This window comes from Plectropomus leopardus, chromosome 16 (genome assembly GCF_008729295.1).
Source record: "Plectropomus leopardus isolate mb chromosome 16, YSFRI_Pleo_2.0, whole genome shotgun sequence".
Lineage (NCBI taxonomy): Eukaryota > Metazoa > Chordata > Actinopteri > Perciformes > Serranidae > Plectropomus > Plectropomus leopardus.
The window spans coordinates 16,061,552-16,079,804 of NC_056478.1; the positions used below are offsets into that span (position 1 = coordinate 16,061,552).

The 18,253-nt window shown below is 40.6% G+C and overlaps 1 protein-coding gene across 1 annotated transcript; it reads left to right on the forward strand.

Annotated features, from left to right (window-relative positions):
- Positions 1–1,576: 1,576 nt before the first annotated feature.
- On the forward strand, positions 1,577–17,147 carry apobb.1 (apolipoprotein Bb, tandem duplicate 1). Its single transcript, XM_042504014.1, is given in 49 exon segments — positions 1,577–1,631; positions 1,812–1,841; positions 2,029–2,141; positions 2,251–2,396; positions 2,513–2,660; positions 2,798–2,950; positions 3,157–3,281; positions 3,396–3,481; positions 4,235–4,679; positions 4,790–4,856; positions 4,858–4,905; positions 4,988–5,134; positions 5,223–5,273; positions 5,275–5,435; positions 5,564–5,759; positions 5,853–6,032; positions 6,143–6,346; positions 6,454–6,621; positions 6,715–6,920; positions 7,125–7,307; positions 7,396–7,526; positions 7,634–7,791; positions 7,793–7,848; positions 7,938–8,110; positions 8,300–8,460; positions 8,549–8,658; positions 8,745–9,118; positions 9,438–10,999; positions 11,001–11,063; positions 11,065–11,220; positions 11,222–11,293; positions 11,295–11,379; positions 11,382–11,894; positions 11,897–12,010; positions 12,013–12,473; positions 12,476–12,754; positions 12,756–12,891; positions 12,894–13,022; positions 13,025–13,326; positions 13,328–13,381; positions 13,383–13,632; positions 13,635–13,673; positions 13,676–14,040; positions 14,042–14,238; positions 14,240–14,502; positions 14,505–15,470; positions 15,570–15,681; positions 15,857–16,076; positions 16,164–17,147. Coding segments are annotated over 49 exon segments (11,397 nt in total).
- Positions 17,148–18,253: the final 1,106 nt, after the last annotated feature.

The window sequence follows — 18,253 nt, forward strand, 5'->3', positions numbered from 1 at the left end:
CTCAACAGAAGTCAATTTTTTTTGGCCTCATGTGCCACTGAGCAACTGTCATGCAAAATAAACGCGGCCCTGCCTCTGATGCTGTATCCCATTCTCTTTATCCATCCATGTTTGAACATTTAAGTATGGAAAAATAAGTGTCTGGCCAATCCCAAGTGCTCCACCTTCTATCGCTGCTGTTACACAGATGCAGCGCTGTCAGTTCAATGTCTGCCCAGTTAGCATGAGCTAAAACTAACACAGTAGCAGCAGTATTATTTCAACAGGGCATCTAAAAAAAAAATTTAAAATGTTCAGGCGCAGAGTGCAGCAGGGTTTGCTGGACTTTTTTTTTTATTCTTGCCCATTTTGTAATGATTGATTTAAGTAATACTTTGAACATGTGTTGTTTTTGCTTTTGTTAAAACTTTTTGAGTGATTGATTGATTTTTTTAAGTGTTAGAGCAAACAAAAACAAATGTGTCATTAAGTTCAGTCATCAGTTTAGGCCTATGTGTGAACTGTTTTGAAATGTTTTTATCTAAAAGAGATAACTACTTTAGGGAATGTTAAACCTAATTTACCGTTTCATGGTGTATGTCTGCACAGCAGATAGAGACTGTAGTCCACTGCTCCTTTCATAAGATGCTTGAGAACAACCTGTTCAAGTTCAGTGTTACAGCTCCTTATCAGTGACTTAGGGGCATAATTCCACAGTTTCTGGGTTATGCCTCTGAGTAAGCATTTTACCTTGTGTAGTGTATCTATGGTTTTCAGGATTACACACCAAATAAAATTGAGCAACTGAAAATGAAGTGAATGTTTAAAATCTTTAATATTGGCTGACTATTGGCTTGATTAGGATTAGGGTTTCAACATGTTTAACAATTGATTTATCTACAGAAATCATAATATTAAAGTGTGTGATATCTCAAGCAAATGAATTAATAGTGGAATAAAATGTGCTTATGTAGATGCAGTGTTAATATAAACCCATACAAAGGTGTGTCGTTAGCACACACTGTAATGAGACTTTTGAAAAAGTATTAGAAATGTACAGCTATACATTTATGTTAGCCAAAGAAGCAAGACAACACACTATAATATGACAATCTGAATTTGTACTTTCTTTGAATGATTGTTATTCATTTATTTTTCTTATTTTGTTATTTATTATATTATACATGTATTTCACTAAAAAAACTAAGCTCAATCTAGTGGTTTTTACTCTGGACTAAGAGCCATCAGCACTGATGCATATGAAATCTTGTTATATTTTAGATAAACCCCTCTTTTTGTGTAACTACTTATTTTATGAAGACGGCAACTTGGGTGTGTTTACACATTCTAATACCAAAAGACTGATTCTGAGTCTTTGGAATCATATTTAGGAAAAGCCTTATGAAACTAGTTGCCTTTGTCCCTCCACACGTACGTATAGTGTGGACTTTGGAACTGGGACAGTACTGTATGCAATTCCCACCTACCCCCCATACAGAACACTTTCAGTATAAAAGGTAGATGAGGACATAAAAGCCCTTAGTCTCGTCTGAGTACTCACCAAAGGAGCCCAAAGGAGAGTTGCAGAGAGCCCATTATGGGGAACTCAAAGCTCTGTCTTTCATTGCTCCTAACCACACTTACCTTGGCTTGTAAGTATTTTTTAATTTACATCATGTCACTTTTAATTGTGGATACCAGGAATATAATATAGTATTATAAAAGCAAACATACCAAAGCAAGAACTCTATTATTTCTGTTTAAAGTAAAATTGATTTCTTGCAGGAGAAAAACAAGTTTTAAATGTATATTTCTTCTGATTGCCTTTACAGATGGCCAAGAGGAGCAGGGAAACTGCCTCAGTAAGTTCCACAATTTTCATATATGAATTATACAACTGGAACATGATGTAAATTTCAGTAGTACAAAGCTACACAATGTCTTATCCATGTAGCACTTTCAAATCATAGCTGAATTGTTATGGTACTTCCTCACAATATTTGCAGCACACTGGTATCTCATTGAAAAAAACATTATATTCTCTATCAGTAAACCAAAGGTACAAAGCCAACCACAAGTATGAATACTTGTACGAAGCTGAGTCCTTGAATGCTATCGAAGGTGCTTCACATCTGAGGAATGGGCCCAAGGCCACTTGCAAGGTATCAGCTTCAAGGGCTGAATTAATCATTTTACATTTTATCAAATCCATCCAAGGTGCATCATTGCTTTCTGAGCTGTATCTATCAGCTAAAATGATCTTTCAAACAGGTTGAAATTGAAGTACCTCAGACTTGTAGTTTCATCGTCCGCACCACTGGCTGTAGTCTGAGTGATGTGGTCCACATGGACGCAGAGGACAAACCTGTGTTTGGTCTTGCATCAAGCTCTGATGCCTTTGCTGCTGAAATGGAGAGGTACGTTGAAAGCTTTCTGATATACACATATACACATTAATATGCATTAACATGTATAATGCAATGACACACATAAGCTACAGTGCCTAATGGTTAACGTCTAACATTTTCTGTAGATATCCTCTGAAGTTTGTGGTTGAGGGGGTGTATGATGTGAAACTGTACCCTGAGGACGGTGAGACAACAACAATCCTGAACATCAAGAGGGGCATCATTTCTGCTCTGGCTGTGCCTCTGCTGGAAGAAAACAAGAATAAGGACATGGTAAGTCTCCTTAACACAGTATGCTTAAATAATAAATGAAATGAAAAACACAATTCACTTCCTCATGTTCTCAAACACAATTAAAAGGAATGCAATGGCAATGAAATGATAACCAAGTCTGTCCACGCCCCTTTCAGCCAACTATCCATGGCAAGTGCAAGACCAGTTATTACATCAATGCTAGAGAGGACATTGCAACTGACATCAGCCTCACCAGGGACCTGTCCAAATGTGACAACTTTAACCCCATAAGAGATCACACCAGCCCTGTGGCTCTTATCTCTGGCATGGTAAGACATCGAAGAAATACATGTGTGGATCTTGTTTGAAATGCTGACAAATTACATTTTTCCTAATAAGCACCGCTGCTGCACTAATTTTGTTTGACCAATATGTAATCACTCTGCAGTGCAAAAAAAGCAAACAATGGTGCCCTTAGCATCCACATTATTGTTAAAATCATTAATTAAGATTAGCTGACTTTTTTTTCTTTCAGCACTACCCTCTTGCCCAGCTGGTCAGAAGCTCTCAGACCTGCAACTACAAATTTGACAATGAGAAACAACACATGACCTCTGGGTCCTGCACTGAGAACCACATCCTCATACCCTTCTCTCACAAGTAAATCCAGCCTTGTCCAACTCCAACCTGTGCTCCATTATATAGGTGTACACACTGATATATCTTGTCCAGGGATTCTTCTGTACTTTTCAACTTTGCTTTTTATTTCCACAGGGGAGAATATGGAGTTACCAATGTTGCAAAACAAGAACTGACTCTGGTTGAGGTTTCAACTTGCAACAACAGAATCTTTGACCACAGTAAGCTCCTCCCTTTATCTCTCCTTTTAAATTAAGGCAAAATCTTATTTCTGCCAGGCATAAGACTGGAGGGAATTGTGCATTCAGTTGAGTTTGTGCATGTGTGCATCTGTCTGTCCATTGCTAATCTTGTACACTGGACTCATCAAACTAAAATCTTTTGTTCACATCGTATGTATGAATGGCCACAGTCCTTTCATGGTTATGGTGATTCGCAGTTTTGGATTGGGTGTTTTATACCATCATTGCCTGCTGACTTCTCACTCCTCTTACTGTACGTTAGGGGTCACAAGTGATCGACAACTACTAATCACGCAGCAAAAGCCACAACCAGCAATATGCTAGCCTAAAAACAAACCTTGTTTAGTCTGTTTAAGACCACATTTTGGCCTTTACTGCTTTCAAAAACTGACATCTGTAGAAAATTTTGGTCATACTTTGAATCATACCCAATATGGTTTGATTCACTCAAGGTATGCCTGATAAGAGATGAATAAATCCCTGTTTCTTTACCAGCAACTTCACTGGAAGGGAGCCAGAAGGGACAATTAAGTGAAAATCAACTCTTCTTTGTTCCACAATTGTCATGCATACAGGCTGGACACTCAGCCAATTTTGTACTTCCTATTCCTCATACCCATGCCCCCAGAGACACACTGGCGGAGATCTGCACTCGACTTACTGCACTTTTCTACTTTAAAATGCAAGTAAGATATGAGTAACTTATTTCAACCTTTTACTTGTGTATCATAGGTGATATTGTCAAGGGTCTTCACATGGACATTGTTGAGGACAGGAGCGCTGTCCAGGATAAAGATGCAGCTCTGAACCTCCTGAGAGAACTGGCCTCTCTGCCCGAGACCGAGGGTGAGAGGAGGGCCAACCTCTTCCACAAGCTTGTCACCATGGTCCGTGGAATGAAGACTGAGACCCTGAGTCCCGCCATTCCAGAGGCTCTTGCAGTGTCCCGTGTCCTGACCTACCAGGTTCTGGTCCAATGTGGAACTCCTGAATGCAGCAGTGCAATCATGCAGATCCTCAGGACTTTCGACAGCTCCTCGCTCGAGGTTGATGCCAGTGTTTTTGCTTTGGGACTCGTGTCAAATCCCTCTGCCCTCTTGATTAATGACATGCTTGAGATGGCCAAATACAAGCCCAGCAAGCCCATCATGTATGCCCTGAGCAATGTTGTCAAGAGGTGAGCAAAGTTAACGTTGAATATCTGAATAATATTTCAGCAGATATTTTCCCTATTTCTGTAAAATGAGACATGGGCTTTAAATTCATAATGTGTTTTTTTTTCAACAGGTTTTACAAAACTCAGGAAAAACTGATCCCTGAGATTTTCTCTGTTGCTGAGTTCATGGCTGCCCAGTTTGGGTGACTGTTCTGGTGACAAGGAAAACACTTTCATGACACTGAGAGTGGGTAGCCTTCCCTACAGATCAACATTTAAATGAAAGCAAAATGCAATGAGCACAATATTAAAGCATCCTTTGATTCTAGGTTATTGGCAACATGGCTCCAGCTCTGGTATCTGCTGGTCCCGCACTCAGATCTGCTGTGATCCAGTGTGTGAACCAACCTGCAGCTTCCCCAGCTGTGCAGCAGGCTGCCATCCAAGTGTTCAGGCTGACTCCCGTCCCCGAGGAGGCAAGTCAAATTATTTCAAAGCTTTGACACATCATTGAAGGAATCACCTCTACTGGTTACTCATTTTATCATTATTTAATGGTCACAGGGCAGAGAGGTTCTCATGCAAGTGCTTTTGGACAGCGCCAGCCCCATGCAAAAAGCGCATTGCTGCCTATCTGGTTCTTATGAAGGACCCCAAGCCCACTGAATTGGCCCAGCTGGCTAATGCCTTGCCCAATGAGCAGGACAAACAAGTCAAGAGCTTTGTGATCTCCCACATTACCAACATCTTGTCCTCAACTGAGCCAGAGACCCAAGAGTGAGTGAAAAAAGCAGTCACAGCTTTTAATTTTTGTTTCTTAAATTTGTTGTTTCACTACATAGTGAGTTGGTGTCCCAGTTTGAATACAATCTGATTTTAAACTACAATATTTGTCTTTTTGATAGACTGAAACAGAAGATCCGTGATGCCCTGCAGGGTAATGAGATCGGACCCACCATGGACCCCACCAAGTTCTCTCGCAACTACAGGCTTGGATCTGTGGAGGGCAACATGATCTTTGAGGGAACCAGCTACCTGCCCAAAGAGGCCATGCTTGACATGACTCTGAGGGCATTTGGCTATGACATCGACATGATGGAGGTAAACATTTTTAACTGTTTTGACAAGATTTGAACGTTAAGACAAGTTTTTCATAAGCTAAGTTGTGACAGTTAAAATGTGTCACCTTCACAGATTGGTATGGAAGGAAAAGGATTTGAGCCAACCATTGAAGCCTTGTTTGGAAAGAATGGCTTCTTCCCTGACACTGCCCTGAAGACAATGTACTTTGTCTCCGACAACATGCCACTCAAAGTCAATGAGATCCTGCAGAACATCCTCCCTGCTCTGAAGAACAACAGGATGAAGAGACAGGTATTCAAACCGATCTGTTTTGTACACATGATTAAAACAACTGTAATAATGATGATCACTTTTTCCAGAAGGGAAAAAAATTGTATTAGAGCATGCACTTCTATGTCCAGGCTTCCCAGAACTTGATGAGGGAGATCGGACGCAACCTCAACAAACTGGTCAGGGAAATGAAGACAGCAGAGTCCCCAGAGGCAATGGTTTATCTGAGGCTTTTGGGAAATGAGCTGGGATATTTGAGGACCAACGAAATGGAGGAGATGGCATACTCTGCTGCCATGATGATTGACAGCATGTTCAAGATGTTCCCAACTGATGTAAGGAAGTTGTTTCTTTAAAAAGCATCACTGACATAAAAAAAAATCATTGTAACTTAGAAATTATGATTATGATTTAAATGTCCTATGTATCTTTTTTGTCAAAGATCATGAAGGCACTGATGACCAAGGCTGATAACACCATCTTTGCCCACTACATCTTCATGGACAATGAATTCTTCCTGCCCACTGTCACTGGTGTGCCTCTGAGGATTGCACTGTCTGGTACCTTCACCCCTGGCATCAAGGGTGGACTTCAGATTGCCCGTGATATGGTAATTTTTAAAAAATGTTTTTAAGTGACACCAATAACTTTAAATAATAAAGCCATCAACACAACTCCAAATTTCACCTTTTTGTCCATGCAGAGTGAGGTGACCTTCATGCCTTCAGCTGGCATTGAGTTTGTAACTCAGATTGGCTCCCAAATCCCTGAATATGTCAACTCTGGATTGGAGATGCACACCACCTTATTCCATGAAAGTGGTCTCAGTGCCAAGATCTCCATGGATCGTGACAATGTCAAGCTGACCATCCCTGCTCCAGTTAATCCTATCAAGCTCATCAAAATGACGTAAGCCAAAGTAAAAACAAAACAATTTTATCTAACAAGGTTGAAGAGAGCCTTGTTTGTAGTGCTACATTTTTTTCTTTCTATAATCCTTACCTCATACAAATACTTTTGAGGATCTTATGACTTTGCAACAATGTCAACTTTTCTACATTTAGATTAAAACAGCCAAAATTGCATTTTAACTTTTCTACATTTGAAATTTAGAAACACCCTGGTGGCAGTGACTGGATCTGAGGTGAAGACCATCCCCCCTATGGTGATGGACAAGGTTGATGTCAGCGAGTGCACTCCCTTCTTCGCTGGAATGAAATACTGCACTGCTCTGCAGTACATTGATGCTTACTCTCAGGAGACCGCTCCCTACTTCCCCTTCACCGGAGACAGCAAGTGAGTGAGATTTTCTACCAACATATGATTTCGTTTTAAAATAAGATTACTTTGCAATATTGGCCTATTAATTGAAATATCTTCACAGATTTGCTGTGGAGCTCCACCCCACTGGTGAAGTCACTGAATACACAGCCACTCTTGCCTACGAGCTCCTCAAGGAGGGAGAAGAGGGCCGGCAGAAAGTTGACACTGTCAAGTTTGTTCTGAGGGCTGAAGGTAATGTACAATATTGGAAAAAACCTTTTTGAGTTTTCACTAGTTCAATTTGGAAATGTTCTGTTTTTTGTGGATTTAACAATAAGAACCTATTGGTTGGTCAACAGGTGCAGCACCCACTGAAGCCAGAGCAATCATGAAATATAACAGAAGGAGGAATGTCATCACAGCTGACATTGAGATCCCTGACTACGATGTGGAGGCTGGACTCAGACTGGGTGTTGTTGATGGAAATACCAAGGGCAAAGGAACTCACTCCATCTCTCTTACTTGACTTGATAAACAAGAACGTCCCTCAGCTCTCTCTGGTTGGCCGTGCCAAGTAAGAAATCTACCAAAAAGTCCTCATAATAAAACATTCATTTCACCCTCATCAATGAGAGCATGCTAACTTCTCGGTACATTTTTCAGTCTGAAAGCCATGAAGGAAGGGATGCTGCAAGTCCAACTCCTTGTCCCCTCAATCAATGCTGATGCCACCGTCACAGCTAACATGAAACGTGATGAAGACTTGGAATTGGAGCTTAAGAGTGAAATCAAGGCCATGACTGTCACCTCTGAGCAGAAAATCACAATGAAATATGGTAATGGGATTTCTAGTTACTCTATCTAAAAAATATTACATGACATTTCATTTAATAGTTGCTGACTTATTGGACAGGTGTATGTAAACTTTGGTTTTGTGGATAAAATTTAGGACCCAAAATATGGTACAATGTCAGAAAGATTTCCTCATGTTTTAGGATTCAATTGATTGTTCTCTATTGTTGCAGATGTCAGCAAGATTGAGGTTGAGTTCAAGTCTGATGTTAACACTGACACATCCAGCTGGCCACAGGCTGATATGATTGATATGTATGGCAACCAGCTTCTTGACATGAAGGTGGGAGAAACCGACATGAAAATGCGTCACATCTTCAAGAAGTTTGGAGAGGTATGAATCTTGGATTCAACAATTCTTCACATTTTCTTTGGCAAAACATTGTGGAGCATGGAAAAAACCCTGCTTGGTGTTTTCTTAGGCAGCAAACAACTACATGGACAAGTATGGCATGGATATCCCTTACATTCAGAACTTCAGAGTACCTGATATGCCTGAGATTTCCCTGCCAGAAATACTGTTCCTGAATACGTAAGTACAAAAAACTCTGAGCTAAATGTTTAAATTATTACATTTCTCTAAAATATTTATGGATTTTACTTTTGTTTTTATAACAGTGAGGCAAAGGCCGTCTACCACTTCAACGATGAGCGCTTCACCATTGCTGTCCCTCTTCCTCTTGGAGGAAAGTCAACGGAGGAGCTTAACTTCCCACCAGCTTTAACCACACCCAGCTTGTCTCTTCCCCACTTCGGACTGGAGATTGCCTCCATGGAAATTCCCATCCCTGAGCTTGTTTTCCTTGAGAGCCTTACACTGTCCATTCCTCTTTTTGGCAAAGCTGAAGTTTCAACTCAGATGAAGAGTAACCTTTATGACATGGAGGCATCAATGGCCGCCGGCAAAGATGTTGTGGAGACACCAAGCTACTCAGCTAAGTTTGATGTGAAAGGAACCTCCCCACTCGACATCCTCTCAATAAAGATTGAAGGTATTACATATGAAATATCAATGATGATATAAGAATGTTATGTTATATCCTTTATTCACAGTTGACATTGTCTTTCACTTCTCGTGATGCAGTTTTCTGTTACGGTTACCAACTGCCACTGATGTAAAACAATTTGACTTGATTGTAGTTACAATGGTACAGTATTTTATGCGAAAACCACACTTAACTACTGGACTGTAGATACTGTATTTCTATAAGGTATACCAACAAATGAATGTAAAAGTTTTCACACAAAAAGTAATCACACTTTCTAATTTTCTGTTATGATTCATCTTTACTTCTTTTGTGTTTAATTTAGGCTCTGGAATGGTGGCCACCACTGACTCCATCAAGGCCCAGCTGAAAAGCTCTTTGACTCATAAATTCCTCGACGCCAGTATTAGTATTGTTGAGGATGCAACCATCACAGACAAAATTAATTTGAAATCCAGCAGCAAGATTGAAGCCACTAGCCCATTTGGTCTCAATATTGCACTAGAGCACACTGGCATGACTGGAATCAACACTGAGGAAATCTCTGCTGACAGCAACTTCGAGGGAATGGTCAGGGCTGGACCCGTGTATGGCAAGACCATTTCAACCCAGTCGGTTTCCATCTTCCCACCCATGAGAGAAGCAAAGATTGATTCTATTGTCAAGGTTGACTCAACCATTGTAAAAGCCTGAAACACAATTGCAGCAACTCTGGCCAATGGAGAATTCTCAGTTGTGTCAAACACCAATGCCTTTGAAAACACCTTATCCCATGTTGCTGAGCTTTCCTTCAAAGACAGCAAGCTGTCTCTGAAATGTGATGCCAATGCCCTCGCTCTTGGCATGAAGATCCGCAACCTGGCTGAAGCCTCTGCTGGTGCTGGTGAAGTTGTCATGAGAATAGAAACAAATGCAGACCACTCTGAAAACCGTGTTTACTCTCTGCTGAGTGCCTCTCTTGATGTCAATGGTCTGGCTGTAAACAGCGATGCCACGATTAAGCTCCTTGAGAATGAGGCCACTCACAAGGCTACTCTGGAAATGAACAAGGACGGTTTGACCACAAGTGGTACAACCACCCTCCAGAGCCCCCTGTCCCTGGAAAACACTTTCAGTGCTGGGCTTGATGCTTCACTGGCTACTCTATCCATTACCAACAAGGCTGCAGTGCGTGACATCAAGATTGATAATACCAACACTCTGACCATTACTCTCTCTGGTCTTGACTTCAAGTCAAAGGCTGAAGCCACTGCCAGTAAGTATGCCTCTTACGACCATGATATCACCCTTGATGTAAAACCCTACACTGCCACTGCAAATGTCAATAACAACCTGAAACTTCTGGCGGCTAACTTCATTAATGAGGCTCAGCTGCAGGCAGAGCTTTACAAGATGGACCTGACTGGAAGCCTGAAAGCCATTTATGGTGAGGAAGAGATCAAGCACACCTATCAGGTCAATTATGCTGACATGACAGCAAATGCAAAGTGCAGCACAACAGGAAAACTCTTTGGAACTCACATGAGCCACAACACCGAGCTTGAAGTTATTGGTCTTGCTGCCAGGATCACCAATGATGCGCGCTTCAACTCACAGCCAATGCGCTTTGACCACACCATTCGCTGCAGCATTGTACCTTTTGATTTCAACCTTGATGCCATTTTCAATGCTGATGGAGACATGACCATGTATGGAAAGCACAGTGCCCAGCTCTATGGCAAGTTCCTCCTGAGAGCCCAACCCCTGGCTTTTGCTAGCTCACATGAATGCAGAGCATCAGTAAACCAGCAGCTGGAAAATGGTTTTGCATTTGAGACCAGGTTTAATAACCAGATGGATACTGTTCTGTCACTCCCAGAACAAAAGTCCAGCTTTAAAAACAAAGGTTAAATTGAATAACCACAATTTCGATCAGGAGATGAGTATTTACAACACTGCAGAGAGAACTGGAAATTGAGGTTTCTGGCAGCATTTTCACAAACATCCTCAATGTAGACTCCACAGAGAACCAGGAATTTACCATCTCTGGCTTCCTCAAGTATGACAAGAGCACAAATACTCACATAATTCAGTTTCCTATAATTGAAAGTATTTCTGCTTTCTTGGAAAAGCATCAAGGTGCTTGTTGTGCATGCCGCAGAGACACTGCAAGACTATATTGACAACAATGACATTAGGACCTAAACTTGAGGATTTTTGTCAATATGTAAGGGACTTTTTTACTAAACTGAATCTAGAAAACAACCTTATTAAGCTGAAACAGAACCTCATGATTTTACCCAAAACTATGTCATCTCCTTGGAGGATGTGGAAGCCTCTTTGAGAAATCTGAAGTTTTCTGTTGAGAAACTGCTGGCTGAGCTCACTTTTTACATCGAGCATTTTGCTGATCTGCTGAAAGAGATTATTGTTAGTGGCAACCTCCCTGAAACCTTAATTCAAAAGATCCAGGAACTGCTGAATGCCATTAATGAGGAGTATGACATCCAGGCTATGATTGTATATGTAATTGATATAGTGAGGGAGATGATCCAGCAGATTGACCTGGAAAAACTGGAGGGCAGCAGCATTGCATTTCTGGGTGACATTGATTCCAAGTATGAAATCATGGCTAAATTACAGACATTCATGACTGATATGAAACAAATAGTTGAGACCTTCGATGTAGAGAAATTTGTGGCCAGGCTGAAGGAGTACATTTCATCGATCAACTTCAAAACTCACATTGTGGAACTACTGAATCAGATTCCCACAGAGATTTTTAGTGATTTAACAGATTACATTAGCAAATGATCCAGGACCTTGATATTCTAGGTAAAATCAACACACTCTCTGCCAAGCTAAGAGAGCTTATTGTAAAGTTTGAGGTTGACAAAAAGGTTCAGGCTGTCTTGGAAAGGTTGCAGAGCTCATCGAGCAGTTCAGAATTGAGGAAACCTTCAGGGCTGTTACAAAGATGGTAAAGGATGCAGATTTTCTTGCCAAATTCATGGAGGTCTTCCACAGTGCTACCAACTACTTGAAAACAACTGAGATTAAGGATATAATTTCACAGTGGAATTTATATATTGGCATTCTTGAGCAGAAATTGAATTCACTTGATTACAATGACGTTTTGGATCACATCAATCAAATGACCGTAAAGTTTACTGCTTATGCGAATGACCTTATAGGGTCTCTTGAAATCCCTCAAAAACTCGAGGCTGCAAGAAATTTTGCCAACTTGGTCATATCCTCAGTTAGGGGTTTTGTAGAACAATTAAGAGAAATTAAAATAGTGGAATTTATAGAATATATCAACAATATCCTTGACCAGGTTGTATTAACAAATCTAAAGGGATTTGCTGAAATTATAAAAGCAGGAAATTACAAAACTAGATATCAATGCTGGAATTACCTCTTATCTGCAGTTGTGAGCAAACAAGGAATTGCTATACTGAGCTCATAACTACTGCTACTGATAAGTTCACCAATATGGTTGAGATCCTCAAGGACATGGCACCTCAGCAAAAATTTTTCAGTGAGATATTACAGATCATTGAGGGGCTAATTACTGGACTGAAAAAAGCAGAGTTGGACATGCCATCCTTCACCATTCCTCTAACTGATCTTGTTGTTCCTTCCATGAAGTTCAGCATGGATAGGCTTTTACCAGTTTGAAATCCCAACACAGCTGGACATCCCTGAGTTCACATCTTGGGCTTCCACACTGTAACAAGCCACCACTATCTCAGCCAATGACATTAAACAGAGAATCATGATCAACTTGATTGATTACATTCTAACTTTGAGATGACAATGTTTAATATGGGTGCTTCATTTGGTGACCTGACCATGGGCGACCTTCTTTCTCTGCCCCAATTTACACTCCCTGAGAAAACTGTACCTGAGTTCTACTTTCCCATGCTTCCCCTGTTCCAGCTGAGAAACTTCTTAAGACTCTCGAACTCCCAACATTTAAGTTGCCAGTCATTCTAGATGAAATTATGATTCCAGGATTTGGTAAACTGAGTTTTGAGATAAAAGTCAACTCCCCCATCTACACTATCAGGAATGCAGCTGAAGTACAAACCTCTCTTGATGTAGATGATACTCCTCAGCTGACAGCTTTTCTAACTTCCCAAGGAACATCTCTCAGTTTTGAAATCCTTAACTTCAACCTGTATTCCACTGCTCGTATTGCTGCTCCCCAGGCATATCGTGTGATTGCTGCCAGAGACCCTTAAATTCACTCACGATTTTCTTGTGTTGGACCATCAGGCATCTGTGAAATCTTTATGATTTCTCAGCTCAGGCCAAGACTATAGTGAAGGCCACCACAGCACCTTACAAAGCTGAGCTTTCAAATGAGGCTTTCTTAACTACGAAGGGCGGTTTATCTGCCACCTTTGACACTTCCTATAACCATGCACTCAACCTCCCCATCATGAGGTTCACTGGTGAGACATCTGTAACTCAATAAAAAGCTGTTGTCCGCCAGGAAGGTACCTCTATTAAAATAACTGTTGGAAATCAGGGTACTACCACGTCAACTCTCATGGCAATACCCACAAGAGTGACCTGAAGTCACTGTCAGTCCAAGTACAGTCAAGATGACCTTTATTAGCGACACAGATACAGTCCCTTCTGAAGATGAAACAGACTCTGAGTGCTGACAGGTCATCTTTAGTTATTTCAAGTTTGATATTCGCTCTGAAGCAGAAGGCCCAACAATCAAAAACAACCTTTTAGTGGGATCAGGAAATGCCAATCTGCATGACATGAAAGCTGAGCTCAAAGCAACCCAAAGCACAGATTTAATCGGTATTGTCAATGGAGCCCTTAACAGTGAAATCGATGTTTCTATCTGTCCCAAAAGGAGTTCGTTCAGCTTTCAGAATAAGGGAAACACCAAGGTCAATGTTAATGATGCCCTTACAGCCAAAATTTGACTTGCAGAATGATTACTCTGCAACCTTCAGGCATGACAGACAACATATTAACACTGTAGCTTTGGCCCGTCTTAATCAGTACAATCTTCTTGAACTTAACTGTAGACAACAATGAAAAGAGGCTGCCATCCTTGCTGCTGTAGAAGGAGAAGCAAACCTTGATTTCCTGACTCCCCCATGAGCATTCCTGAGATTATATACCATTTGTTAACTTACGTACCCCAGCTATTAGTGATCTTGATTTGTATGACCAAACTGGGCTGAAGCACATTTTAACAACCACTGAGCAGACAGTGAATATGGACGCCAAGATTGTTTACCAGAAAAGCCAGGCTGCCCCCCTTATTGACGTTATGGGCCTGATCCAGATTCCCTCCGTGGGTAACCTGATCACAGAGCTGTCCGTCAAGTCTGCCATCATTAATCTGAATGTCAATGCTGGTTTGTATGCTGAGGATGATCTGTGTTCCGTCTGGGAGCTACCACAGCCTCTGTGTTTGAGGGTCTAAAAGCAAAACTTGATGGAACCACCAGTCTGACCACCAAGAGAGGAATCAAGTTGGCTAATTCCCTGTCCCTTGAAAATCAGCACATTGAAGGCACTCATGGCAGCACCCTCAGCATGAGCACTGAGACTTTTGAAACTGCTATCTCTGTGGCTACGGTTGCAAAGATTGCCCTGCCCATACTCAACCTGGAGGCAAACCAAAATTTGGTTGCAGACACCAAAACCAAACCAAATGCTGAGTCCACCTTGAGGATGAAGGCTGATTTCAACATCCCTGTGATCAAGGCTGTTGGGAAGGCTGACGCAGAACACCGTCTGAAGATGGAGGGAACCTTTGAGGATGTTTCCATGGAGTCTCTTACTAAGGCCAACATGGATGGCACAGTGCTTGAAGACTATATACTTCTGGGAACCCTGGATAATGAAGTTAATCTGTACCTGAATAATGATGGCCTCCGCTCCACCTCCAAGGTCACTGCTGATGCCAAGCTTAACCGAGGCACCACCAAAGTCATTGGCATGGATGTAAATGAGAATCTTGCTGTTGAAGCTTCCCTGAGCCGCGTGTATGTAGTGCTGAAGTATACTGAAAACAATGAAGCAAACTTGTTTGATTTCAACACCAAGGGGACGCATGTTATCCAGGCCACCATGGATCTTGCACCAACCTCTTCCTTGACTGCTGACATTGAAATTGATATGTCTCAGCCAAGCAGCCTGGGTGACTTCACCATCTTTGAGAAAGCTGTTGCTGATGTGACAGCTGCCAAACAGAAGATCTCTTACAATGGCAAGTTAGTCAGCCCATTGTACACCACAGACATGTCAGCTGACCTAGAGGGCAATCTTCCTGTCTTCAAAGTCACCTTCAAGTCCTCTGGCACCTCTGTCATTGTCTTCTTGGAATATGACCTGGACTGTAAGTTGTTTTTTTGTCAGAGCATATAACTTTTTAATCTTTAATAAAAGCATAATCAGTTTTGTATTTAATTTAACCAAAGTCAATGTGCTTCAACAGCTTCCATTACTATAACCTTTGAAGATGCTGGCGTAAGCCTTACTGGGAAGGCGGTCTTCACTCATACTGATCTGACAGTGGACATTCAACAGATTCTTTCCCATACACTGAGGTAACACTTTAAATGTGCATTGTGTGCTATCTTCTGGATTTTACAGTTGTTATTTGACTTATTTCTCCCCACAACACACCCTTTTTGCATATCCCAAGAGAAGAAACCATATAATGAAACATATTTGATTGTTTTCTGTTAAATAGTTGTTTCTTAGTTTCCTTCTTTACTACAGAGATTTGACACATTCCTGCTTGTCTCTACAGTGACTCCCCCGTCTCACAATGAATGTGGACATAAACAGCCCTGCCTTCACTGATGTGAACTTGCGTTACGCTGTCCAGAAAGATGGAATCAGCGCCACAATTTCTATCCCATCTACTGGCTTTCTGGGTCTTCAGCTCCATGGAAGGATCCCGTCTCAGATGAATGCCAGGCTTTACGGGCGTTATGCTGTAAGAATCTAATACTTCTATTATATTTGCATATTTACAATGACCAAGACTTCAAGATCTCATTTTGTTTTTTTTTCTGTTAAACAGTCTGATCCTGGGAAGGATGTTGATGTCCTCACCATCAGAGCTTCTGCAAAGGATGCTGAAAAAATCAATTTAAAGATGGTCATCAACATGGATGCTCCCGAAGTAATGCTCAATGGGCTACAGGAAAGACTTCCTGCCATCATCTCTTGTTTTTCTAGCTTTGCTGAGAAATACCAATTGTTCAAACCCACCACTCAGCTGAAGAATAATATAATTTACTATACTGAGGAGGCCTACAACATTGCAAACAACCATGCCCCACATCTGAGCCAGGTGTCCATTCTCTTTAGGAACACTGTTGCTCAGTACCAAAGGACTGTTCAGGTCTTCCTGGATGATGCCATCAAGGTCTTGAGGGAGACCCAGGTCAAACTACCAGGCTCTGAAGAGATGACCCCTCTCATTGAGGTGCTCAATAGGCTGACCACCAGCATTACTACTATGGTAAAGAAGGCAATGCACCTGGTGGCTGTTAATGCAGAATATTCTTTCAATGCCATGCTTGGTATGATCAGAAAAATTCAGGTCACAATGCCCATTGGTGATGTCATGGCTGGAGCCAAAGCAATGGACAAGATTAGGGACTGGGTTAAGACAATGCCTAATCATATTAGAGATATTTTGAAGCACCTGGAGAGGCTTGACTTGTTCCTTGAGAAACTGGGTGACACCTTAAAATTCCTTGTTGACAAGGCACAGGACTTCATTGACAACAAGCTAAAGTCTGAATCCCTTGATGCGATTGCCTTCTACATCAATGCTTTCTACGACAAGCATGTAAGCTTAATGAAAAAAATCATCAAGTATGCAAATACAGCTGTGGACAATGAGTCTGTAAATGGCAGCATTAATTACATTCTGGATCTTTTCAGATTTGCAGTGAATCAATTTTACAACACTGTTACTGACTATCTGCAGCAGGCTCCTGCTCACTACAGGTCTTATGTAAAAGTTAAGGGTAGAAAGCTTGAGATCAACCTTTGATTCCATCTTCACCAATAACAAAAAAGATTGACGTGCCACTCTTTGAGCTGATACAGTATTAGCTAAACATAAATGTGAATGTGTTCAAAGTATAATAACTTAAAACAATTGAAAAAATAGTTGAACATTAGCTTTCATGTTTAGTATTATTTAAAAATAGATGCGAAAAACAATGTGTACACATATGATAATGATATGACATGTAACAAAGGCAAATGAAAAAACCCTGTATACCATATGTTTTAAGTCTCATTTTTTGAATTGTGTTTGATAGAGGTGTGAAATAAAGGGTTCACTGAATATTGTCACATTTTATTTTTTTCTGCAATATTTATAAACACTACCACTCACCTCTGCACAGACATTAACAACTAATTATAGATTTCTTACAAGGTAAAAGGTAGATTTATTAGTCATTTTTTTCTAAACTTTTGTTTCGAAAAAATGAAGTTAAAATTAGTCCCTAAATCCTGCTACAAGCATATAAACCACAATGTACGAATGCATGAACAGTCATACACTAAACATTTTTTGCTGGTTGCACTGTCTTGGAATAACAAGACTATTTCATCTATAAATGACTAAAATGTAATTGAAAAAGGGGCAAAACTACTCTTTCTAACTCATACAAGATATAAGCATACTTTTGTCTTTTCTGTAACATACATTTCAATATGTCCCACAATTAACAAAACTAGAATTAAGTCAGATATACCTATATGTCTACAAAGTTAAAATCTATCTAAACATTTTAAAATATGTGGCACCAATCTCCCCCTGACACAGCTGTTATGATGAGCAAACAAAACAACAAAAAAATCACCATCTTTTGAGCTGTGTTTTTTTAGGTTGGATATATACTGCCACCCCATCATTGAAGGTTTCTATCCATTAGGTCACAAATACATGATTGGTGTGTCATTTAGAAAATAAACTGAGCGCAGTGTTGTAAAATCCATTATGTTGCATATCTTATTCACTTAAAGTTATCCTTTTCAACTTGTCATTGTTTTTTCAATAAAAAAAATGACATTTATACCTGTTAGTTTACCTGCCTGTTTGTTTTTGTTTTTATTTGGCATTCTCAATCCATTTCTAATTTTCCC